Raw genomic sequence first — 26,472 nt, forward strand, 5'->3', positions numbered from 1 at the left:
GTTGGGGGAAAGATCAAAAGCAACATGAGAAAATATTATTTTACTGAAAGAGTAGTAGATCCTTGGAACAAACTTCCAGCAGACGTGGTAGATAAATCCACAGTAACAGAATTTAAACATGCCTGGGATAAACATATATCCATCCTAAGATAAAATACAGAAAATAGTATAAGGGCAGACTAGATGGACCATGAGGTCTTTTTCTGCTGTCAGTCTTCTATGTTTCTATGTTTCTATAATAAAACATTATATTCTTGCTATTGTGCGGCAACTGGGTGTTGCGTATTGGCTGCTGCTCCTGGAATGGAGTGGAATGGAATAGAATAGAATAGAATAGAATAACAGAGTTGGAAGGGACCTTGGGGGTCTTCTAGTCCAACTCCCTGTCAAAAACAAGAGATCTTATACAGTGATACCTCTACTTAAGAACTTAATTCGTTCCATGACCAGGTTCTTAAGTAGAAAAGTTTATAAGTACTGTAGAAGCAATTTTTCCCATAGGAATCAATGTAAAAGCAATTAATGCATGCAAACCCATTAGGAAAGAAATAAAAGCTCAGAATTTGGGTTGGAGGAGGGGGAGGAAGAAGAGGAGGAGGACAGTCGCTGCCGAAGGAAGAAGGTTGAGGGGAGGGGAATAAAAAAAATCCAAAACTTTAAGGCTTTACAAAAATAAAGAGGGACTCTGAGACAGTGAGGAGGAGCACGCGCCTCCCATACACCCAGTGCGAGGCTGCCTCCCATACACTGCGCCAGAGAGAGAAACCCAGGGGGAATGGCAGGAAACTGGGCGGGCCTTTGTGCCGCTCTCAAATTTCCTGGAAAATTTTTCCAGGCTTACGTTCTTAAGTAGAAAATGGTTCTTAAGAAGAGGCAAAAAAATCTTAAACACCCGGTTCTTATCTAGAAAAGTTCTTAAGTAGAGGTACCGCTGTACCAGTGAGGGCAAAACTTTTTTTCCTTGGGTGGCAAAAGTGTGTGTGAGCCCGTGATAGCACGCACGCACTTGCCCATAGCCATAATGCAATTCCCTGCCCCCTGCATGTATGCATAACCACTCTTGCGCTTCCACTCCATGCATGCGTGCAGACCTCAGTGAAGCCTCCAGAGCCTATGAGTGGTGAAAAATGGGCCCAACAGGCCTATCAGAAGTTTGTTTCTGAACTTTCGATAGGCCTGTTGCGCCATTTTTCACCTTCCTCAGGCTTCAGGAGGCTTTCCCCGAAGCCTGGAGAAGGCAAAAATGACTTCCCCCTGCCTTCCGGAAGGCCGAAATCAGCTGGCCAGTGTGAATGTGTGTGCCAGGGGTGACATAGGGCAACACCTTGCGTGCCCTCAGACATGGCTCTGCGTGCCACCTATGGCACCTGTGCCATAAGTTCATAATAATAATATTAATAATAATAATAATAATAATAATAATTATTATTATTATTATTATTATTTATTGGATTTGTATGCCGCCCTTCTCTGTAGACTCGGGGCGGCTAACAACAATAATAGAAACAACATGTACAATGCAATAATAGAAAACAACTAAAACCCCTATTATAAAACCAAACATACACACAAACATACCATGCATAACTTGTAATGGCCTAGGGGGAAAGAATATCTTAACTCCCCCATGCCTGGCGGTATAAATGAGTCTTGAGTAGTTTACGAAAGACAGGGAGGGTGGGGGCAGTTCTAATCTCCGGGGGGAGTTGGTTCCAGAGGACCGGGGCCGCCACAGAGAAGGCTCTTCCCCTGGGGCCCGCCAAACGACATTGTTTAGTCGACGGGACCCGGGGAAGGCCAACTCTGTGGGACCTTATCGGTTGCTAGGATTTGTGCGGTAGCAGGCGGTTCCGGAGGTAATCTGGCCCATTGCCATGTAGGGCTTTAAAGGTCATGACCAACACTGAATTGTGACCGGAAACTGATCGGCAGCCAATGCAGGCCACGGAGTGTTGAAGAAACGTGGGCGAATCTAGGAAGCCCCACGATGGCTCTCGTGGCTTTGGTCTGCAGGATCTGAAGTTTCCGAACACTTTTCAAAGGTAGCCCCATGTAGAGAGCGTTGCAGTAATCGAACCTCGAGGTGATGAGGGCATGAGTGACTGTGAGCAATCACTCCCTGTCCATCATCACGGCCTTATACCATTTCAGACAAATGGCTGTCTACTCTCTTCTTAAAAGCTTCCAGTGATGGAGCACCTGCAACTTCTGAAGTGAAGCCCTTCTGCTGGTTAATTGTTCTCCCTGTCAGGAAAGATTTCCTCTGTCCATTGATGTCAAGGACAATTTTTGTGGTGGCTAGCGTGGCTATATCCCAAAGGTGCATGGAACACTGTTACCTTCCCACCAAATTTATCTACCTATTTATCTACTCACATTCTCCTGCTTTCTCCTGCTAGGTGGACAGGAGCAAGAGTAAGTAACGGGCACTCAAATCATCATGTGGTACTTGAGTCTGGAACCCGGGCTATCAAACTTATCATCTTTAATCGCTGAGAAAGCTTTGATCCTGATGAGGAAAACATTTCGTGAGGGAAATTACCTCAGTAACAGAAAATGATGCAAATTAGTTTTGAAGAGTCAGGATTCTGAATGGCATTTACAGGTTTTTGTTCACTTATTATTAGACCAGAACTTATTGGTCAGCTGTGGATTAGAGCAGTGTTTCCCAACCTTGGCAACTTGAAGAGCAACTTGCCTGGAGGCTGTTGGGGTCTGGATGGGTGTCAACAGACTCAAACTCAACCCCGATAAGACGGAGTGGCTGTGGGTCCTGCCTCCCAGGGACAATTCCATCTGTCCGTCCATAACCCTGGGGGGGGGGGAATTATTGACCAACTTGGGCGTCATCCTCGATCCACAGCTCACATTAGAGAAACATCTTTCAGCTGTGGCGAGGGGGGCGTTTGCCCAGGTTCGCCTGGTGCACCAGTTGCGGTCCTATCTGGACCGGGAGTCACTGCTCACAGTCACTCATGCCCTCATCACCTCGAGGTTCGACTACTGTAATGCTCTCTACATGGGGCTACCTTTGAAAAGTGTTCGGAAACTTCAGATCGTGCAGAATGCAGCTGCGAGAGCAATCATGGGCTTTCCAAGATATGCCGATGTCACACCAACACTCTATAAAGCCCTTCATGGCATCGGACCAGAATACCTCCGGGACCGCCTTCTGCCGCACGAATCCCAGCGACCGGTTAGGTCCCACAGAGTTGGCCTTCTCTGGGTCCCGTCGACTAAACAATGTCGTTTAGCGGGACCCAGGAGAAGAGCCTTCTCTGTGGCGGCCCCGACCCTCTGGAACCAGCTCCCCCCGGAGATTAGAACTGCCCCCACCCTCCTTGCCTTTCGTAAAGTTCTTAAGACCCATCTCTGCCGTCAGACATGGGGGAACTGACACATCTCCCCCGGGCCTATACAGTTTATACATGGAATGTTTGTGTGTGTGTTTGCTTTTAATAATGGGGTTTTTAGTGTTTTTTAAATTATTAGATTTGTTTTTTACATTGTTCTTGTTATTGTTGTGAGCCGCCCCGAGTCTACGGAGAGGGGTGGCATACAAATCTAATAAATAAAATAAAAATAAATAAATAAATAAAGATATTTGGACTTCAACTCCCAGAATTCCCCAGCCAGCGAATAGGAATAATGATGTTTTCCCAAGAAATATAGTGGAACTACAAAAAAAAAACCACCAACCCAACAGAAATATTTTTAAATCACATGTGTTGAATATGTTTAGAAGTTAAGGGCCCTTAACTTCTTTAAAAGTAATAGAGGAAGAAACTTCTTGCAGAAATAAAGGCAACAGGAAACAACAGGACAATATGGAGGAAATAGATCTCCCCCTCCATCTTCTCTTATAATACCAGAACATGGGACTCATTCAGTGAAATTAATTAACACTTGATTATGGACAGTAACAAAAACACACTTTTGAAAGGAACTGATGACCCTTTTCTTCCTGTTAAAAATATTTCAGATATGTTTGTCTAGTTATAGTGCAGCACAGCATGCTGGACAAGATGGGCTGTTCCTATATTGCCAGGATCCTATATTTTTAAGATACTTACAGATAGGAATTCTAACATATACAGTACTGTAATTGATCTGGTTCTACAATAGAATTTTGTAGAGTCCAGATGATGCTTTTTTAGTGTGATTTTTATTTGTGTTGAAGACAAAACTTGTCTTCATAACCGCAGAATAAATAAAATGCAAAGCAGCATGTTAATATAATAATAATAATAACAACAACAACAACGACAACAACAACAACAAGAAGATACTCAGCTGCTGCAAAAAGATCGCACAGACTGACTACAAGCGTAGACATGATGCTGTGGCACAGATGATCCACTGGAACTTGTGCCGGAACTACCATCTACCAGTGGCAAAGAACTGGTGGGATCATAAGCCCGAAAAAGTGGTCGAAAATGAGCAAGCAAAACTATTGTGGGACTTCCGACTTCAGACTGACCGAATTCTGAAGCATAACACACCAGACATCCTGATTGTGGAGAAAAAGAAAGTATGGATCATCGACATCACAATCCCAGGGGACAGCAGAATTGAGGAGAAGCAGCTAGAGAAATTAGTGAAATACGAAGATCTAAAAATTTAGCTTCAATGACTCTGGCATAAGCCAGTGAAAGTGGTCCCAGTGGTACTTGGCACGCTGAGCGCAGTGCCAAAGGATCTCAGCGGACATTTGAAAACCATCGGAATTGACAAAATCTCCATCTGTCAATTGCAAAAGGCCGCTTGACTGGGATCGGCAAACATAATTCGCCGCTACATCACGCAGTCCTAGGTGCTTGGGAAGCGCCCGACTGGTGATGAAATACGAAATCCATCATAGTGATCTTGTTTGCTGTGTTGTATTGAAATAATAATAATAATAATAATAATAATAATAATAATAATAATAATAATTCGCCGCTACATCACGCAGTTCTAGGTGCTTGGGAAGCGCCCGACTGGTGATGAAATACGAAATCCAGCATAGTGATCTCGTTTGCTGCGTTGTATTGACATAATAATAATGTGAAATTCTCTGATTGAAAATTCTAAATGAGCAGGGAAAGCAATTTCCTAAATGTTTGTTTTATATTTTCTATTGTTTTGTTGGTCAGTGTAATGTTTATGTATGTATAAAAAATTAATAATAAAAAAAAGAAGAACTACGCAAGCCTCTTCGCTACGACAAGGCTGTAATCCATGAAGAGGTTGTTCGGGGTTGGTAACCATCCAATGTTAGATTTAAAACGTTAATCCTATTAGCGATGGAGAAAGAGAGAAAGAGTTTTTAAAATGTCATCTTCTTTTTATGGACTATCAAAGTAGCACTAACCATTGTAAACATATTAGAAGAGCGATAAAAAATTAACACAAGTTAGTTTTTGCCTTTCAAAAGAAGGGTGAAAGAGCTCAATGTGAACCCACAGCCTTTATTCAATCACATGCTCCCATGTCGACTGCTAATGATCAAGAAGTGCCTTGTAGCCATTTGAACGCCTGCCAACATCACCCGCTGCTGAGATAAAATTAAATTATTAACTCAAACTGACATGTTTGAAACACAAGCGTCTTAGTGTGCCTCTGCTGAAATTGTGCAAGGGCTTATGCTGAAATTGTGCAAGGGAAACACATAGAAATCTAACAGAGAGTTGCAAGGAGTGATTTATATGTGCAGCTCCAGTCAGAAAATGTATAAAATTCAGTGTAATAAATCATGCATGGGATAGAAAAGGTGGATAGAAAAACAATCTTTTCTCTATCAAACAATACTAGGACAAGGGGCCACTCCCTAAAGCTCATAGGTAGGAAAGTGAGGACAAATAAAGGGAAATATTTCTTCACCCAGAGGGTTGTTGGTTGATGGAATTCACTTCCAGAAGAGGTTGTGACAGCTTTCAGCCTTGATAGCTTCAAGCAGGATTAGACAGGATGCCAAGTGTATCGGTGGTTATTGAAATGGATGTCCATGTGCCGCCTCTATGTTGGTTGAGGAAGGCAGGATTCCCTTGAGTACCATTTGTTGGGGGTCAAGGGAAAGGGAGGATCTTGCCTTCTCTTTCTGCTCAAGATCCCCATGGACAATTGGTGGGCCACTGTGTGACACAGAATGCTGGACTCGATGGGCTTTGGCCTAATTCAGCAGGGCTCTTCTTATGTTCTTAAGTGCTCACAATTTGGTCACCTCTGTCAACTCTTGCTAATTGTCGCTTATCCTGCAACAAATCCAAATGCAGGTGACAATGCAGTAGAGCAGGGGGCATCAAACTCAATTTCATTGAGCGTGGTGTTTGATTTTGGGGGACGGGGGGGGGGGGGGCGTGGCCGCTGGGTGAGCATCACCATGGTGGGCATGGCCAGCTTGATGTCACTCGTGTCGGGGGCACTTGTAATGGCAAAGTGATAAGGCAGGTGTTCCTTCCTTCCTTCCTTCCTTCCTTCCTTCCTTCCTTCCTTCCTTCCTTCTTCCTTCCTTATAATAATAATAATAATAATAATAATAATAATAATAATAATAATAATAATAATAATTTATTAGATTTGTATGCCGCCCCTCTCTGAAGACTCGGGGCGGCTCACAACAACGATAAAAACAATATTATACTGGCACAAATCTAATATTAAAAAACCCCCTAAAAACCCTATCATAATTAAAAAACCAAACAGCACATTCCTTCCTTCCTTCCTTCCTTCCTTCCTTCCTTCCTTCCTTCCTTCCTTCCTTCCTTCCTTCCTTCCTTCCTTCCTTCCCTTCCTCCCCTCCCTCCCTCCCTCCCCTCCCTCCCTCCCTCCCCTCCCTCCCTCTTTTCTTCTTTTTTCTTCCCTCTTCATTCTCCCCTCCCCTTTTTCCTTATTTTTCCTTCCTTTCTCTCTTCCCATCTTTTTCTTTCCCTTTCTCCTTTCCTGTCCCTTCTTGCACGCTCAGTTGCAAAATGGGAAACATATCTCTTTGGTTTTATTTTTAGTTTGTTTTGATAGCCCCTGCCAGCAAAAACAGGGTGTGGGGGAGCTCCATTTTCCCTGGCAGGGGAACCACGGCTGGTCCTTTGTTGTTTCCAGATCGGTCCCATGGGCCTTGAGTTTGACACCTGCAAAAGATTGATAGATGCAGATGGATAGGAGAGAGAATAGAAACTTATTACAAATCTATCATTTTATAATGCCTTATGGTAACACCACACTTGGGAATATTGCACCCAGTTTGGTCTCCAGAATATTAAAAAAAATGTGCAGAGAAGAGAAAGAATAGGGGACTGGAGGCTAAAACATATAAAGAACATTTGCTAGAATTGGGTTATGTCCAGTTTAATGAAAAGAAGGACCAGGGGAGACATGATAGCAGTCTTGTTTTATTTATTTATTTATTTATTAGATTTGTATGCCGCCCCTCTCCGCAGACTCGGTGTGGCTCACAACAAAACAAAACAATTCATGACAAATATAATAAGTATAATTTAAAATATTTAAAAAAACCCCATTTGCTAAGCAAACATACACCCAAACATACCATGCATAAATTGTATATGCCCGGGGGAGATGTCTCAGTTCCCCCATGCCTGACGACAAAGGTGGGTTTAAAGGAGCTTACGGAAGGCAAGGAGAGTAGGGGAGAGTAGTTCTAATCTCTGGGGGGAGCTGGTTCCAAAGGGTCGGGGCCGCCAGAGAGAAGGCTCTTCCCCTGGGGCCCGCCAACCGACATTGTTTAGTTGACGGGACCCGGAGAAGGCCCACTCTGTGGGACCTAATCGGTCGCTGGGATTCGTGCGGCAGAAGGCGGTCCCAGAGATATTCTGGTCCGATACCATAAAGGGCTTTAAAGGTCATAACCAACACTTTGAATTGTGACCGGAAATTTATCGGCAACCAATGCAGACTGCAGAGTGTTGGTGAAACATGGGCATACTTAGGGAAGCCCATGATTGCTCTCATAGCTGCATTCTGCACGATCTGAAGTTTCCGAACACTTTTCAAAGGTAGCCCCATGTAGAGAGCATTACAGTAGTCGAACCTCGAGGTGATGAGGGCATGAGTGACTGTGAGTAGTGAGTCCCGGTCCAAATATCTCAGGGGTTGCCACAAAGAAGAGGGAGTCAACGTATTCTCCAAAGCATCTGAGGGTATAACAAGAAGCAATGGGTGGAAACTAAACAAGGAGATAACAAATCTAGAACTAAGAAGAAATTTCCTGAGAGTTAGAACAATTAATCAGTGGAACTGCTTGCCTCCAGAAGTTGTGGATGTTCCATCATTGGGACTTTAAAAGAAGAAATTAGATAACCATTTGTCTGAAATGGAATAGGGTTTCTTGCCTAAGCAAGGGGCTGGACTACAAGGCCTCCAAGATCCCTTCCAACTCTGTTCTATTCTGTTATAGGGCTTTTTTTGGTTTAATTCATATTTATTGTACATTGTACTACTTAATAATAGAATTCTCCAGTGTATTTTTGATGTGTTTATAAGCGATCATTAACCTATAATCTTATCGTTTATATACATTTCTGCTTCATTAATTTCCTCTCCCCTCTTCTTTTCCAGACAGTCGCATATTCCTAGATGGTTTACATCTGTAAATAATAATAATAATAATAATAATAATAATAATTATTATTATTATTATTATTATTATTATTATTATTTATTAGATTTGTATGCCGCCCCTCTCTGAAGACTCGGTGCGGCTCACAACAACGATAAAAACAATATTATAGTGTCACAAATCTAATATTAAAAGAAATAACTAAAACCCTATCATATTAAAACACATACATACCAAACATAAATTATAACAAGCCTGGGGGAAAGATGTCTCAAATCCCCCATGCCTGGCGGTATAGGTGGGTCTTGAGTAGTTTACGAAAGACGAGGGTGAGAGCAGTTCTAATCCCCGGGGGGGAGTTGATTCCAGAGGGCCGGGGTCCGCCACAGAGAAGGCTCTTCCCCTGGGGCCTGCCAGACGACATTGTTTAGTTGACGGGACCCGGAGAAGGCCAACTCTGTGGGACCTTATCGGTCGCTGGGATTCGTGCAGTAGCAGGCGGTTCCAGAGGTACTCTGGTCCAATGCCATGGACAAAATGTACCTGAATTCATAATAATAGGCAATGCTTAACCAGAATGATGTTGACTAACCCAGTGGCTGCCTTGCTACCCCCCAAATATGTGGCTTAAAACCCCCTCTAATCTTTGTAACTTGGTTAATGACACTTTTCACTGTAAAGTTCACTTTTTATAATGTGCCTAATGAGGTCTCTGAATTATTTAAAACTTCCTGAAATCTGATCTTGGTTTGGAAGTACTTATTGGGATTAGCTGTCTAAATAATGTTTTTTTTTTTCCCTTCTCTTTTTATAGGTCCTTTTATTCTGTGTAACAGCTGCCTTGTTTATGTTCTTTTTCAGGTATGTTGCCAATACTTTTCTTACTTTATGTTAAAGGTTTATTTGAAATGGAAAGTGCTGTGCTTTTATATCTTTGCCCAAACAAAGAAGTTCTTATGCTGCAAGAAAAAATAAATAAACTCCTGAATTATAGTTACATTTCATTGCAAATTTAATTTTCTTGGGATTATATTATATAACACCATGTGTGAGAAAGTTCAGGAAACATTGGGAGAGTGCCCAGTAAGGAGTTAGTTATTCATTTGCTTTGAAAACAATGAAACATCCATTGTATATGACCATTTCCTACTATTGCAGTTCCCTAGCTACCTATTCTTAGCTCCAAACCCACTTATGGTTATTAATTTTAACATGACAGCCAGGTGGGGGTTCCAGTTATCAGCCGCTACCGGTACGCTCTCCGGGTGCGTGCGCGAGCCTATCAGCGCGAGATTTGGTTTCTGCACATGCGCAGCAAGCAAAATTTTGTGTGAGAATGCTCTCGTGTGTGAGGTTTTGCCAATTTTCGGCAATTTCTTTGCTTCCGCACATGCGCAGAAGCAAAAAAACCGCTGAAACTCAGCGAAATCTCATGTGCGGGAGCGTCTTCGTATGAGATTTCGCTTGCTGCACATGCACAGAAGCCAAATCTCGTGCGTGCATGCATCGGGGGTGCAGAGTTCCCTGCGCATCTCAATTTCTGCCACTGGAACCCTTATCCCAACCATACTGGCTGCAAACCATTACTGATGACAGCCAAGAAACAAATACTCTGAAGAAAGAAATATTGTGATGTCATACCATGATAGATAGATAGATAGATAGATAGATAGATAGATAGATAGATAGATAGATAGATAGGTAGGTAGGTAGGTAGGTAGGTAGGTAGGTAGGGAGGTAGGTAGATAAGTAGGTAGATAAGGTAGGTAGGTAGGTAGGTAGGTAGATTAGACAGATAGATAGATAGATAGATAGATAGATAGATAGATAGATAGATAGATAGATAGATAGATAGATAGATAGATAGATAGATAAGATGGGTAGGTAGGTAGATAGATAAGATAGATAAGATAAAGATAAGAAGATAAGATAAGATAAGGTAGGTAGATAGATAAGATAGGTAGGTAGGTAGGTAGATAGATAAGATAGATAGATAGATAGATAGATAGATAGATAAGTAGGTAGGTAGGTAGGTAGATAGATAGATAGATAGATAGATAGATAGATAGATAGATAGATAGATAGATAGATGATAGATAGATAGGTAGATTAGATAGATAGATAGATAGATAGATAGATAGATAGATAGATAGATAGATAGATAGATAGATAGATTGTTTGTTTGTTTGTTTGTTTGTTTGTTTTGTGGTTATCTTCAGGCCAGCTCCTGTGGTTGCTGATTTTGACGAAGAGCAGTGGGAGCCGTCTATTTACAGAAAACCAGTCTGGTTGCAGGACGTATCAGACAGTGAACCAGAAGCAGAGACAGGGAGAGACAGGGAACAGGAAGGGACTGGAGAAACAGAGAGGGGAATGGATTCAGCCAGCTCTCCAGCCAGAGGTTCCTCGGAATCAGAAGGGGAAGAATGAATGAGTAACCCTATTCTGAATCCTCGGGTCCGGAGAATGTTGGGAAGGCAAGAGCAGCTGCGCAAGCGCAGAAACAAATTATAGGGCACAGCTGATAAGACTTAATGACGCTGCTGCAACCTTGACAAAAAGGGAGGGTTGGAGTGATCTGTGTGGGGATTATCGTTTAGCTTTGGAGAGAGACATTGTTGCATCGTGTTTTTGTTTTGGCTTTTGGATTTCTGTGAACTTTCTGACACTCAAGGAGGGAGAAACTGGCTGATATAAGCCTGAAAATACTGTGTTGACTTGAGTGAGCAACTCTGACCTTCTTGGCTAGTAACTTAGCATTGCTTTTGCATTCACGGAGGCGTACAGCCCTCTGTATATAAAGGAAACCTTTTTTTAATTTTTACAAGCTTGTGTGTTTGATTTATTACTTTGTTCGTGGGTGGCTAGAGGGCAGACATAAATGGATGGATGGATGGACGGACGGACGGACGGACGGACAGATAGACAGATAGATAGATAGATATTTTTCCTTGTTCTTCCATTTAAGAGAGTGGCATTTTCCGAAGGCATTCTGGTTTTTTTTAAACTTAATTTCTGTAAAAAAGAGAAAGTTCTAACCCTGAGAATATAAAAATGAGAACTAAAATAATGAGAGCCATTTTGGCCTAGTGAAGTGTTCCCAGCCCTTGGGCCACGGCCCACTACCGGTCTGTGGCCTATTGGCCCTTTCCAATCCATTATACGCATCTCATATAAAGCTATGCATTGTCACTTTGTTCTCTGAATGCCACTGGGGAGTATTTGGGTAAGATTGATGGGGGGGGAAATGCAATGGAAAGCCAGTGGAATGAAGGGCGTGGTTTATTCATTCCTATTTTTGTCCTGGTTCAGATTGGGTGACACTGGCTCTCAATCCAACCTGCTTTACAGTGGTGGAATATGGGAAGAGGGAGTTCTGTGCATATTGGCTTGAGCTCCTGGAAAGAACGATGGAATAGGAATCATTCAGTTAGACCAAAAAAAAAAAAAAAGATTGCCTTTTATGCATTTTATTTATTCATTCATTCATTCATTCATTCATTCATTCATTCGATTTTTATGCCGCCCTTCTCCTTAGACTCAGGGCGGCTTACAACATGTTAGCAATAGCACTTTTTTAACAGAGCTAGGCTATTGCCCCCACAATCCGGGTCCTCATTTTACCCACCTCGGAAGGATGGAAGGCTGAGTCAACCTTGAGCCGGTGATGAGATTTGAACCGCTGACCTTCAGATTTTAGTTTGGCTTTTGGAGTCATCTGGAAAAAATATTTATTTATTTATTTGTTTGTTTGTTTCATCAAGTATGTATTGGTGGTATACAAAGATATAACAATATTTATATACATGATACTAGTAAGGGAGAAACATTAGGACAGGGAACGGAAGGCACTCTACATAAGAACATAAGAAGAGCCATGCTGTATCAGGCCAAAGCCCATCGAGTCCCCCATTCTGTGTCACACAGTGGCCCACCAATTGTCCATGGGGATCTTGAGCAGAAAGAGAAGGCAAAACCCTCCCTTTCCTTTGACCCCCAACAAATGGCACTCAAGGGAATCCTGCCTGCCTCAACCAACATGGGCATCCGTTTCAATAACCACCGATACACTTGGCATCCATGAATCTGTCTAATCCTGCCTTAAAGCTATCAAGGCTGACAGCTGTCACGACCTCTTCTGGAAGTGAATTCCATAAACCAAGGACCCTCTGGGTGAAGAAATATTTCCCTTGATTTGTCCCTGCTTTACCACTCAGCAAACGAGATCACTATGCTGGATTTCGTATTTCATCACCAGTCAGGCACTTCCCAAGCACCTAGAACTGCGTGATGTAGCGGCGAATTATGTTTGCCAATCCCAGTAAAGCGGCCTTTTGCAATTGACAGATGGAGATTTTGTCAATTCCGATGGTTTTCAAATGTCCGCTGAGATCCTTTGGCACTGCGCCCAGCGTGCCAAGTACCACTGGGACCACTTTCACTGGCTTATGCCAAAGTCGTTGCAATTATTATTATTATTATTATTATTATTATTATTATTATTATTAATTAGATTTGTATGCCGCCTTTCTCCGAAGACTCGGGGCAGCATATATCACTTCAATGATCCAGTGGCCTTGAGATTTTGTTCTTGGATTTTGCCATTGTTGACTTTTGGTGGGGATGAGCACGCACACAAAAAAGACCTTCTAAATTTTGGCAACTAAGTTAAGCAAATTGAGTAAACCTTTCCTAAACCTACTCATGGGATACACGAAGAAGAAAAACAGTCATAATTCTGTCTGCTTTTTCTTTGGCTTGCGTTCCTTTCGCTTGGCTTGGTCATGATGATCGCATTGCTTGGACGTTTGATGTTTGGCTTCTGGCAACTCTGTCTGTCTGTTTAGTTTAAACACTTTATTATGCCACTTTAAATCTGCTCTAGGCAGTCAGGTGAATGGCTTAAATGAGCTTTATTTTTTTAATTAAAACTAAAACAGAAAATTAAAAATTGCACCAATAATGTATAATCCACTGTGGAATGTACACTCTTTAAAAGTAATAAGGTAAGGAGAGTTTAATCTGTTTTAAAATAAAAACAAACTGCCATATGTCGATTTGTATAACTGAGTCTTTGGATTGGGTTGGGAAGAAGAGACGAGAAGAGAAAAAAATACAGAATAGAATAGAATAGAAGAATAGAACAGAATCTTTGTTAATTTAATCATTTGGTCGTATCAAAACTATAAAACTAATACAAATATGCATGTAGCTACAAATAAAATAGTAGGACACATCCATAGCAAGTCATTATCCTTTCATTTAGCACCAATCCTATTTAAACATTCCCTCCTCTTTGAAATGACCTTTGAAATAAAGAGTGCGGTGTTACTAGTGATCAGCTGGTTCGATCCCTGTTTAGTTTTTAAGTAAGAATCTTAATAAAGACTCTAAATAAGCAGCCCCTTCTTCGGAGTATAGTTTATAGTCATACCTTCAACAACTAGTGCTCCACAAATCCAGTCTTTCTTCAAACAGAACTTCAAGAAGTCCTTCGGGAGTTGGGTGGCATATAAATTGAAGGAAGGAAGGAAGGAAGGAAGGAAGGAAGGAAGGAAGGAAGGAAGGAAGGAAGGAAGGAAGGAGAAAGAAAAAAAGAAGAAAGAAAGAAACCTTCCATGTGGTCCAGTAGTTCAAAATGTGCTCTAGAAAAAGGTCTTTTGATATCTATCTATCTATCTATCTATCTATCTATCTATCTATCTATCTATCTATCTATCTATCTATCTATCTATCTATCTATCTATCATAGAAACATAGAAACATAGAAGTCTGACGGCAGAAAAAGATCTCATGGTCCATCTAGTCTGCCCTTATACTATTTTCTGTATTTTATCTTAGGATGGATGGATGTTTATCCCAGGCATGTTTAAGTTCAGTTACTGTGGATTTATTTACCACATCTGCTGGAAGTTTGTTCCAAGGATCTACTACTCTTTCAGTGAAATAATATTTTCTCATGTTGCTTTTGATCTTTCCCCCAACTAACTTCAGATTGTGTCCCCTTGTTCACTTTCCTATTAAAAACACTTCCCTCCTGGACCTTATTTAACCCTTTAACATATTTAAATGTTTCGATCATGTCCCCCCTTTCCCTTCTGTCCTCCAGACTATACAGATTGAGTTCATGAAGTCTTTCCTGATACGTTTTATGCTTAAGACCTTCCACCATTCTTGTAGCCCGTCTTTGGACCCCTTCAATTTTGTCAATATCTTTTTGTAGGTGAGGTCTCCAGAACTGAACACAGTATTCCAAATGTGGTCTCACCAGCACTCTATATAGCGGGATCATAATCTCCCTCTTCCTGCTTGTTATACCTCTAGCTATGCAGCCAAGCATCCTACTTGCTATCTATCCATCCATCCATCTGCCCGCCCACCCACCCACCCATCCACATATTCTGTTAATGTTAATCTTTCATATTATGACCTTTGCCACTTGCATTGGACTGCAGTGTTGTTCAATTATCAGCAAATACAGCACAGAAACAACCTTTCTCCTCTTGTGTTTGTTATTTAAAATCAATAGTTACAGAGCTTAATCTGTATGTCAAAACAGATTTAAAAATGCCAGTTGCCAAGTTTCACAGTTGCTCCAGCCCACCCATCAAGGATCTTTTAGGCCCTTTGCTCTCCCTTTCTCCCAGCCGTGGATTGATGGGTTCACATAATCTAGTAGCAACATCATTTTATGACTTTAAAACAACTTTCCCCCGGCTTGACGTGCTCCAGATGTGTTGGACTACAATTTTCATGGTTCCCACCCAGTATGAAGCTGTGCTTTCCAACACATCTGGAGGGCATCAGGGTAAGGAGGGTTTATCAAGGAGGTTTCAAGGACGGTAAAGCAGTGGGATGGCCAGCCCTATTGGAATAAGCTTTAGAAGGTCTGGCGGGACATTAAACAAGATGGCTTGGAGGCAAAGTTGGGGAATGTCTGCAGCATTAAATATCGCTATCTTTGGAATGTAGTGAAGGGCATGGCTTTCAACCATGTGGAGGCTTTGTATGTGTCTCGTCTCTTTTGATCCATTGCATTTATCTCTGTCCAACCTTTCCAAATCTCAACCTCTCTGCCTATTTTGATTTGAGTGGAGTAGGGAAAATGTAATAAGCAAAATCTCCCACGAAGATATTCACTGCTTTCCCACCATTTCTCTCTTCTTCACCTTCACCAACTGTAAGATAAGTGGTCAAAGGAATGGAGACTACAATTTAATGTTTCCAAATGTAACATAATGCACTTGGGAAAAAGGAATCCCCAATCTGAGTATTGTATTGACAGTTCTGTGTTAGCAAAAACTTCAGAAGGAGAAGGATTTAGGGGTAGGGATTTCTGACAGTCTCAAAATGGGTGAACAGTGCGGTCAGGCAGTAGGGAAAGCAAGTAGGATGCTTGGCTGCATAGCTAGAGGTATAACAAGCAGGAAGAGGGAGATTGTTATCCCTCTGTATAGAGCGCTGGTGAGACCACATTTGGAATACTGTGTTCAGTTCTGGACACCTCACCTACAAAAAGATATTGACAAAATTGAACGGGTCCAAAGACGGGCTACAAAAATGGTGGAAGGTCTTAAGCAAAGGAAAGACTTGATGAACTCAATCTGTAGAGTCTGGAGGACAGAAGGGAAAGGGGGGACATGATCAAACATTTAAATATGTTAAGGGGTTAGAGGGTTAAATAAGGTTCAGGAGGGAAGTGTTTTTAATAGGAAAGTGAGCACAAGAACAAGAGGGCACAATCTGAGGTTAGTTGGGGGAAAGATCAGACGCAATGTGAGAAAATATTATTTGACTGAAAGAGTAGTAGATGCTTGGAAGAAACTTCCAGCAGACGTGGTTGATAAATCCACAGTAACTGAATTTAAACATGCCTGGGATAAACAAAGATCCATCCTAAGATAAAATACAGGAAATAGTATCAGGGCAGACTAGATGGACCAGGAGGATTCTGCCGTCAATCTTCTATGTTTCTATGTAACTAATAGAAACTGAGTAAGGAAAGATTCAACCTGGAAATAAGGAGAAATTTTCTGACAGTGAGAGCAGTCAACTAATGGAAGAGAAGTTTTATCACTGGAGGCTTTCAAGAAGAGACTGGACTGCCATCTGTCAGAAATGGTGTAGGACGTCCTAATCGGGTTGAAGGTTGGACTAGATGACCGCCAAAGTCCCTTCCAACTCCGTTAATTTGTAACTTCAGTGATTCACTTAAGAATTATGGCAAGAAAGGTCATAAAATAAGGCAAAAATCACTTAACAAATGTCTCACTCAACAACATCCCACAGAGTGGACCTTCTCCGAGTCCCGTCAACTAAACAATGTCGTTTGGCGGGACCCAAGGGAAGAGCCTTCTCTGTGGCGGCCTCAGCCCTCTGGAACCAACTCCCCGCAGAGATTAGAATTGCTCCCACCCTCCTTGCCTTTCGTAAGCTCCTTAAAACCCACCTCTGCTGTCAGGCATGGGGGAACTGAGATATTCTTTCCCCCTAGGCCTTTACAATTTATGCATGGTATGTTTGTATGTATGTTTGGTTTTATAAGGGTTTTTTAGTTGTTTTAGTATTGGATTGTTACATGCTGTTTTTATCATTGTTGTTAGCTGCACCGAGTCTACGGAGAGGGGCGGCATACAAATCCAATAAATAAATAAAAATAAATAAATAAATAAATAAACATAAATTTTGAGCTCCCTTATCACAAATTGAGGGTTACCTGTACTGCACCTTAAGTTATTTATTTATTTATTAATCAGATTTGTATGCTGCCCCTCTCGGCAGACTCGGGGCGGCTAGCAGCAATAATAATACAATGTAAACAAATCTAATATTTAAGTTAATTTAAAATCCCAATTTAGAAACCAATCATACATACTGACATACCATGCATAAATTCTATAAGCCTAGGGGGAAGGGAAAGTCTCAATTCCCCCATGCCTGACGACAAAGGTGGGTTTTAAGGAGCTTACAAAAGGCAAGGAGGGTGGGGGCAACTCTGATATCTGGGGGGAGTTGGTTCCAAAGGGTCGGGGCCACCACAGAGAAGGCTCTTCCCCTGGGTCCCGCCAAACAACATTGTTTAGTTAACGGGATCCGGAGAAGGCCAACTCTGCAGGACCTATCGTGCGGCAGAAGGCGGTCCCTGAGATATTCTGGTCCGGTGCCATGAATGCAGACTGCGGAGTGTTGGTGTGACCTGGGTGTATTTAGGGAAGCCCATGATAGCTGTCGCAGCTGCATTCTGCATTCTGCATGATCTGAAGTTTCCGATCACTTTTCAAAAGTAGCCCCATGTAGAGAGTGTTACAGTAGTCGAGCCTCGAGGTGATGAGGGCATGAGTGACTGTGAGCAGTGACTCCCGGTCCAAATAGGGCTGCAACTGGTGCACCAGGCGAACCTGGGCAAACGTCCCCCTCGCCACAGCTGAAAGATGTTTCTCTAACTTCCTACCTGGTTTGCCCTAAATATTTTTGCTTTATCTGTACCCATCCAAACCTTTCCAGTTTTGGAAGACATGACAACATATGAACTGTGTGAAACTCTTTAAAGCATAGGTATCTTTTCTGCACCCTGAATCTTTGACATGATCCCAACCATGGATACAGCTGTTTTTTTAAAATTGCAAACTTATGTGCTGCTGGCTCTCTTCCATTTATATAGCAAATCACCTTTCTGGAACCGACTCCAAAGAATTGGACAGCTTCTTGTATATGCTGAAAGATTCCAGTAAAAATTTTTATAGGCTAAATATTTCATTTTGTTCATGACACGTACCTAATGCAGATCCATTGCAACATCGCTTTAAGACATCCAGCAATTTTCTTAAGTTGCGTGGACAATAGGCGAGATTAGTTACTATGGCGATAAATCCTTAGTGGTGATTCACAGTGGATGTGTCTGAATTTGTACTAAGCGTTGGAAAGGAACGTGTAAAGCTAGAGTTGTCTGTGGAAAGGAGTCCTTAAGGATTACTTTCTGACGTATGCAAATAGGTGTATGCAAATAAGTATATAAAAAGAAACTGGGGCATGTCAAACTTAACCATGTAGTTTATAATCAAATGCTTGGATCTTCAGTTTTGCTAACGTTAAATATTACAACGTATTCCAAGATGACTCATTTGAGGCTGGGACTGAAATGGTCAATTCAACTTTTGTAAATATGAGTTCTTGTTTTACTCATTTCGGATTTGCTCGCCGACTAATGAGTTTTTATAATAATTCTTACTGGGGGCCCCATTTCATAAAATATTTTAAGGATAGCGTAATTCCCTCCCTTCCTTTCCCTTGTCCTCACGTCCTACAGTTTTTGCAGGGAGTGTTTTAATGAAATATGAGCCATGGCAGTTAAATAGGACCAAATAACCTGTGGTTCAGGTAACACAATCTTTTATCCTCTTTTGTTTTCAAAACCACAATATCTACACAGTCATCCTTCACCCTAGACGTTCTGTGGGCCCCCAGCCCTCTTTCCCACTTAGCTCTGAACACTTATGCTTCCTTTTAAAAAGAAACCAAAAGGAAGATTTAGAGATTCAGATACTTTTTTATTTTATTTATTTATTCATTTGTCCATTACACAATACATATGGAAGAGAATAGACATGAAGTAATATATATAAAGATAATATGTAAAAATAGAGGAGAAGATATATGAAAGGAAGAAAATATATATGATATATGAGCTAGGTTAATTTTGAGGAAATGCCTCTAGTAATTGCAGTTGCTATGAGAGACCAATAGTATAGTATTTTTCATCATATTGTGATGCATTTTTTATTAGAAAGAAATCAAGAGTTTAAATGAAACACTTAAACATTTGATATTAGATATTTAGGATTTAATTAAAAAAAAGGAAAAGTAGTTGAAATAGGTTGTTATAGTTGAGCTGTTGTTTTTGCAAGGCTTTCCTCACCATTCGAGGAGACATTGTCGGTGTACTTTGAATTGTGCTCCTCTGTTACAAAAACTGGTCTTTCAATATCTTTTTATGTGATGCAAATTAATCTGGATGTTGTTTGTTACTTCTGAGTCATGGCCTGATTGTTGATTGACTGTTGTTACTGAGGCATGGTCTTTGGTTTTAAGTACCATGCGTAATGTAAATTAGTGTTGTTTGTTCCAATACTTCTGAGCCATGGTCTGGTTTTGGACTGTTTGATTGGCTGTTTGACAGCTGCTCAGGAATTCTGAGAGTTGATGTTTACAGTTCGTAATAGTAGTTGTCCACCCGTGACATAGACAGTGCATTTAGTTTCTCTGCTGCTATTTGGCATTTCTGCGTTGAGAAGATAGGCTGAAAATGTGTGCAGGAATCCTTTTACCATCATACATAAATTTAGAATTCCACAAAGATTGCTGGAGTGGAACTGGATGGAAATGTAACTACCACAGTAATTCCATCAGCTATATGGGTGAGAAGCACTTTCGTTATTTCCAAGCCAAGATCCATTTTTGGAACATTTTATTATGCAAACTCTAATTTAATAAGCTCCCACTTTCTCTGCAATGGCCTTAATATCAAGCAATTGACATTTAGAAGCTGTTTTCTTACTGCTGCCTCATGTAAGTGCTACTGTACATTTTTTTTAAAAAAATAAAGCTTAATGGAATGGAATGGAAGGGTATTATATACATTTTTTTGGCACCTCGGTTTCAAATCCATCTGCCTCTTATTTAAAAAAATATTTATGGGAAATCTAGCACGGAGATGCTTTCAGCTGAGTTTATGATTTAGATCAGTGTTTCCCAACCTTTTTTGAGCCGCGGCACATTATTCACATTTACAAAATCCTGGGGAACATTGAGCAGGGGGGGGCCCTAAAAAAAGTTTGGACAAAAAAAATCTCTCTTCCTCCCTTTCGCTCTATTTCTCTCTCTCTCCCACTTTCTCTTCCTTCCTCTTTCTTTCCCTCTCTCTCTCAATCCCGCTTTGTTTCTCCCTTCCTTCCTCTCTTTTTTGCTCTCTTTCTCTCTCCCTCCTTCCCTCCCTCTATGTCTTTCCCTCACCCTCCTTCCCCCCTCTTCTTCTCTCTCTCTCTTGCTTTCTCTCTCTCTCTCTTGCTGTCTTTCTCTTTCTCTCTCCCTCCTCTCCCTCTCACTTTCTCTCTCTCTCTCTCTTGCTATCTCTTTCTCTCTCTTGCTATCTCTCTCTTTCTTTCTCTCTTTCTCATACACCATGCCGCAGCAGCGGCATTGGGCAGTAGCCATGGGGCGGCGGCAGGGTGGTCAGCTGTGAGGCGGAGCTCTGGAACGGAGGCACCAACGGCGGCGGCTGGACGTGTTGCTAGATGCCGTACATGCTGGCGTTGCTCTGGGCATGAGCGTGGGGCAATGCCAGCATGTACGGCGTACAGCAACATGTCCAGCCGCCATCGTCGGTGCCTCTGTCCTGGAGTTCTGGCTGGCAGCCGACCACCCTGCCGCCATCCAGCGGCTACTGCCCGGTGCCGCTGCTGCTGCCGCCCTCCCACTGCCGCCGCCCTCCCACCGGGCCCCAAAGCTCACCTGCTGCCGCCGCCAGGGAAGCTGCAGCTGCCGGAAAACTTGGAAGGCGCAAAGAAGGAAGCTCAGCTTCCTGCCCCTCAGCTTTTTGCTCTTCGCACTCTCAGCAAAAAGTTGTGAGACCAGAAGCTGAGCTTCCTTCTTCGCGGCACACCCACACTGGTTGGGAAACACTGATTTAGATTGTCGGGTAAAAGTTGTTTCAGCTTGTTGATCATTCTCCTTGGAGCCCTTTCAAAGAATGCTGCTGTTTCCTAGCTTATGTGTCCTCTCTCTCACGAGACAAATATAACTTGATTACAAAATCAGGCTCGCAATGTTGGAACGAACCTGAAGAATATTTGGCCCCAAACCTCTGCTTTATGGCCCTAGACTTTGGGATTGGGTTCTGTAGGCCGTTCACAGCTGTATTTGGCCTGGCCTGATTTGGCCTCATCTTTCTCAGTTGCAGCATTTCCTTTTTAAGGGAGGCAGAATAATAATACTGTAATAATAATAATAATAATAAAACAAATCCCTGTGAAAATGTTTTTCTTAAGAAATGGCAGAAATTGTGGAATGTAAGAACACGATCTCTATAGCAGCTGCTTCTTTTTCTAAACGGCTGGAATTTAGAGGAAAAAATTAAAAGCTCATATATTGCTTATTATGTACATTGAGAGCTTATGTACCAGAGACAAATTCCTTGTGTGTCCTCGTCACACTCGGGCAATAAAGAATTCTATTTCGGTGATTTTCTGCATGCGCAGAAGCAAAAAGTCGGTGAAAATCACCAAAATCTCATGTTCACACGCATCCCCGTGGATAGCGAGTTCTAGTCCCACCTTCGGCCTTAAACCTGGCTGGGTGACTTTTTGCAAGTCCTCCTCTCTCAGCCCATCTTACCTCACAGGATTGTTGTTGTGGGAAAACCAGGAAGAAGGAGTATTAAATCTGTTCTCTGCCTTGTGTTATTTATAAAGTAATAAAAGTTGGGGGGAAAAGGAGGAAAAAATCAACATCGTGGGGCTTCCCAGATTCGCCCACGTATCTACAACACTCCGTGGCCTGCATTGGCTGCCGATCAGTTTCCGGTCACAATTCAAAGTGTTGGTCATGACCTTTAAAGCCCTACATGGCATTGGACCAGAGTACCTCCGGAACCGCCTGCTACCGCACGAATCCCAGCAGCCGATAAGGTCCCACAGAGTTGGCCTTCTCCGGGTCCCGTTGACTAAACAATGTCGTTTGGCGGGCCTCAGGGGAAGAGCCTTCTCTGTGGCGGCCCCGGCCCTCTGGAATCAACTCCCCCCGGAGATTAGAACTGCTCCCACCCTCCTTGTCTTTCGTAAACTACTTAAGACCCACCTATATCGCCAGGCATGGGGGATTTGAGACACCTTTCCCCCAGGCTTATTATAATTTATGTTTGGTATGTATGTGCTGTTTGTTTTTTAATTATGATAGGGTTTTTAGTTTTTTAATATTAGATTTGTGCCATTATAATATTGTTTTTATCGTTGTTGTGAGCCGCCCCGAGTCTTCGGAGAGGGGCGGCATACAAATCTAATAAATTATTATTATTATTAACACACAATACGAAAGAAATGTGACTTCCTCCTTGTTTGGGAGAGACACAGTCCCGAAGCTAACAGCACTTTGCTAGCCTGCGTGGCTTTCATTTCCCCAGATAAAGTCCGTAGTGATGTTGTCGGAGAGGAAATCAGGGTCGCAGACAAGCAGTCCTGAATTACAAACAAGCTCCTTCCATTCCCAACCATTATCTCTGGCTTGGTTGCATTTCCAACAGGCGGCCGATTCTCTGCATCTCACGAAGGTGTTGGCTTGCAAGGTGAGCCGGGCCGTAATAGGAGAAGCTTTTAAGGGCTAAAGTTTCGGGTGTCTCCATACACAGCCATCCCGGGAATAATGAGCGGGGCTGCTTGGTTTCCTTTTAAGATTCCCTCTTGTCAGCCACAAAGCCCTTTTGTTCCTTTAGTGCATTATGTGAAGCGGCCTTTGGCTGTTAATCATGTTTCTGTCATCCCCAAATACAAAATAATAGCCCTGGAGGGGGGGGGGTGATGGGGGGGGTGGAAGGAGAAATACTTGGTTTGGTTCTCAGGCCTCTGAGGACAAGTTGCTTGGGGCTACAGCAGACCTCTGTGTCCCAATTGCCTGGAATGGTTAGGACTGGGTCACCAACAATGAGACCCCTTCCTGTTGCAGCTCCCAGTTCCAGCGCTCCACCGAGAACATGGCTAATAATGTTGTGAGCCGCCCCGAGTCTTCGGAGAGGGGCGGCATACAAATCCAAATAATAAATAAATAAATAAATAAATAATAATATTACGAGCCTTCTCTGTGGCGGCCCCGGCCCTTTGGAATCAGCTCCCTCCAGAGATTTGCATTGCCCCCACTCTCCTCACCTTTCGCAAGAGCCTTAAGACCCACCTATGTCGCCAGGCATGGGGCAGCTAGATTATGCCGCCCCCCTCCCTGACCATTAAATGTTATGTGTGGATGTGACTTATTTAATTGACTGCTTTTTAATGTAGTGGGATTTTAGCTGATTTTTAAACAAATTAGATTTGTATACATATTGGTTTGTATTTATCCTGTGAGCCGCCCCGAGTCTTCGGAGAAAGGCAGCATACAAGTCTAATAAATATTATTATTACTATTACTATTATTATTACTATTGCTATTGCTATTGCTATTACTAGAGCATTTGAATTGTCCTATTCTAGTAGGTTTCATCCGCTCAGTCTGCCGGAATCTGTCTTCACATGTTCGGGATAGGCAAGTCCTTATCTCACCGTAGGTCAGTGACCCAACGGCTACGCTCAACCTGGTTGAGAGACATACATTTTATTTTACTGAAAGAGTAGTAGATGCTCTGAACAAACTTCCAGCAGACATGGTTTGTAAATCCACAGTAACTGAATTTAAACATGCCTGGGATAAACATAGATCCATCCTAAGATAAAATACAGGAAGTAGTAGAAGGACAGACTAGATGGACCATGAGGTCTTTTTCTGCCGTCAATCTTCTGTTTCTACGTTTCTATATGTATGTACGTACATACATACATACATATATACATACTATCTTGGTGATCTAGCATATATTTACATCAAGTAGGGTCTGTGAGAAAAAGGCCCCTTGTTGGGATTCCAGCCCCGAGTCTACGGAGAGGGGCGGCATACAAATCCAATCAATCAATCAATCAATCAATCAATCAATCAAAACACCAGTGTCTGTCCGCCTGTCTGTCTGTCTGTCTGTCTGTCTGTCTGTCTCCATCCATCCAGTATAGACATTTAGTGGATTGGGTCGATAATAAATGTACATAAAGTACATTTCAAGTAAAGTAAAATAAAAAAAGAGAGAGGGAGAGAGAGAGGTAGGGAGAGAAAGAAGCTCTCCTATAAGAATAGGCTTGCATGAATTGCTAAATTGTTAACAAATTCTATTTAGAATTGCAATATTACAAATCTAAATCACCAAAGATAAATAAATAAACATCTACAGCTATTGAAGCACTTAAGGAAAATGTGAAAAGATATAAACTTTATATGCTTTCAGTTACTACTTCTTGATTTGGTTTCCTTTTTTTTGTTCTCGGTGGCAACTGCGTTGGCTGCTGATTGGTTTCTGGACACGACTCAACGTGTTGGTTATGACCTATAAAGCCCTACAGGGCATTGGACCAGATTAACTGCAGGACCATCTACTGCCACGTGAATCCCAGCGTCCGGTTAGGTCCCACACAGTCAGCCTTCTCCAGGTCCCATCAACTAGACAATGTCATTTGGTGGGACCTAGGGGAAGAGCCTTCTCTGTGGGGGCCCCGGCCCTCTGGAATCAGCTCCCCCATGAAATTCGTACTGTCCCCACCCTCTTCGCCTTCTGTAAGAGTCTAAAGACTCATCTATGCCGCCAGGCTTGGGGCCATTAGACTCTAGCCCCTGGCCGATGAATGACATATATGTTGTAGTTGGGTGGGTATGATTGATTTTAACAATGGGGATTTTAATTTAGATTAGTGGGTTCATATTAATTGGATTTGGATCTGTATCTCATTGTTCTTTTATATGTTGTGAGCCGCCCCGAGTCATCGGAGAGGGGTGGCATATAAATCTGCTGCATGAATCCCAGCAATCAGTTAGGTCCCACATAATGGGTCTTCTCCGGGTCCCGTCAACTAAACAATGTCGTTTGGCGGAACCCAGGGGAAGAGCCTTCTCTGTGGCGACCCCGGCCCTCTGGAACCAACTCCCCCCAGAGATTAGAATTGCGCCCACCCTCATTGCCTTTCGTAAGCTGCTTAAAACCCACCTCTGCCGCCAGGCATGGGGGAATTGAGATACTCTTTCCCCCTAGGCCTTTACAATTTTATGCATGGTATATCTGTATGTATGTTTTGTTTTTATAATAATGGGTTTTTAACTGTTTTTAGTATTGGATTATTATTATATGCTGTTTTATTACTGTTGTTAGCCGCCCCAAGTCTGCAGAGAGGGGCGGCATACAAATCCAATAAATATATATATTAAAAAAAATCCAATGAATGAATGAATGAATGAATGTATGAATGAATGAATGAATGAATGAATGAATGAATGAATGAATGAATGCTACAGTTTAAAAAACTATAAGTTCCCTATATGTGAAATGCTTGGAAAGCTTTTAAATTAAATATTCGGTGCTGCTTTTTTTTCAGGTTCCCTTTCATAGGGCAAAAAATAAAAATAAAATAGGGGCTTATTCTTTATCTCCGTTATCTCTTGTGAACCCAATCAGAATGATTGAGATTCCTGTTTCATCCGTTAACATTTCTCCCTACTGTAATTTAATCACATCTTCTAATATCCTCTCATTAAAGTTGGCACACCATACCTCATTGATGCAGTTCTGTTCTGGAATGCAGTTTTATGAATTGGGATCCTTATTTGAGAATGTACTGTACCTCGATAAATTGAAACAAAATGTACTTATAGGTAAATTTTTCCGAGTTTCAGATGCATGTTTATTAAATCATCATTTCCCACTATATAGTATGTTTCTTGGATGTGTTAGGATTGCAGTTTCTAGTATCAATAGACCATGGCTTTATTATAGATAGTCCTCAACAACTGTTTGTTTTCCCTGTTTCCCCCCAAATAAGACATCTCCTGATAATAAGCCCAATCAGGTTTTTAAGTGTGTGGCAATATAGCCAGGCTCTTATTTCAGGGTTAAAACCCCACCTCTGTCGTCAGGCATGGGGGAATTGAAATATACCTTCCCCCTAGGCCTATACAATTTATGCATGGTATGTTTGTGTGTATGTTTGGTTTTTAATAAGGGTTTTTAGTAATTTAAATATTAGATTTGTTATATGCTGTTTTTATTATTATTGTTAGCCGCTCCGAGTCTACGGAGAGGGGCA

At 42.0% G+C, this 26,472-nt stretch overlaps 1 protein-coding gene across 1 annotated transcript in view; it reads left to right on the forward strand.

The window, feature by feature from the left end:
- TMEM135 (transmembrane protein 135) overlaps positions 1-26,472 on the forward strand; it is a 203,107-nt gene that overhangs the window by 123,198 nt on the left and 53,437 nt on the right. Inside the window, exon 6 of the mRNA XM_070749598.1 lies at positions 9,369-9,415. Within this exon, the coding sequence (XP_070605699.1) occupies positions 9,369-9,415 (47 nt within the window). The remainder of the gene's footprint in view (positions 1-9,368; positions 9,416-26,472) is intronic.

The sequence above is a fragment of the Erythrolamprus reginae genome, chromosome 4 (assembly GCF_031021105.1).
Source record: "Erythrolamprus reginae isolate rEryReg1 chromosome 4, rEryReg1.hap1, whole genome shotgun sequence".
Taxonomy (NCBI): Eukaryota; Metazoa; Chordata; class Lepidosauria; order Squamata; family Dipsadidae; genus Erythrolamprus; species Erythrolamprus reginae.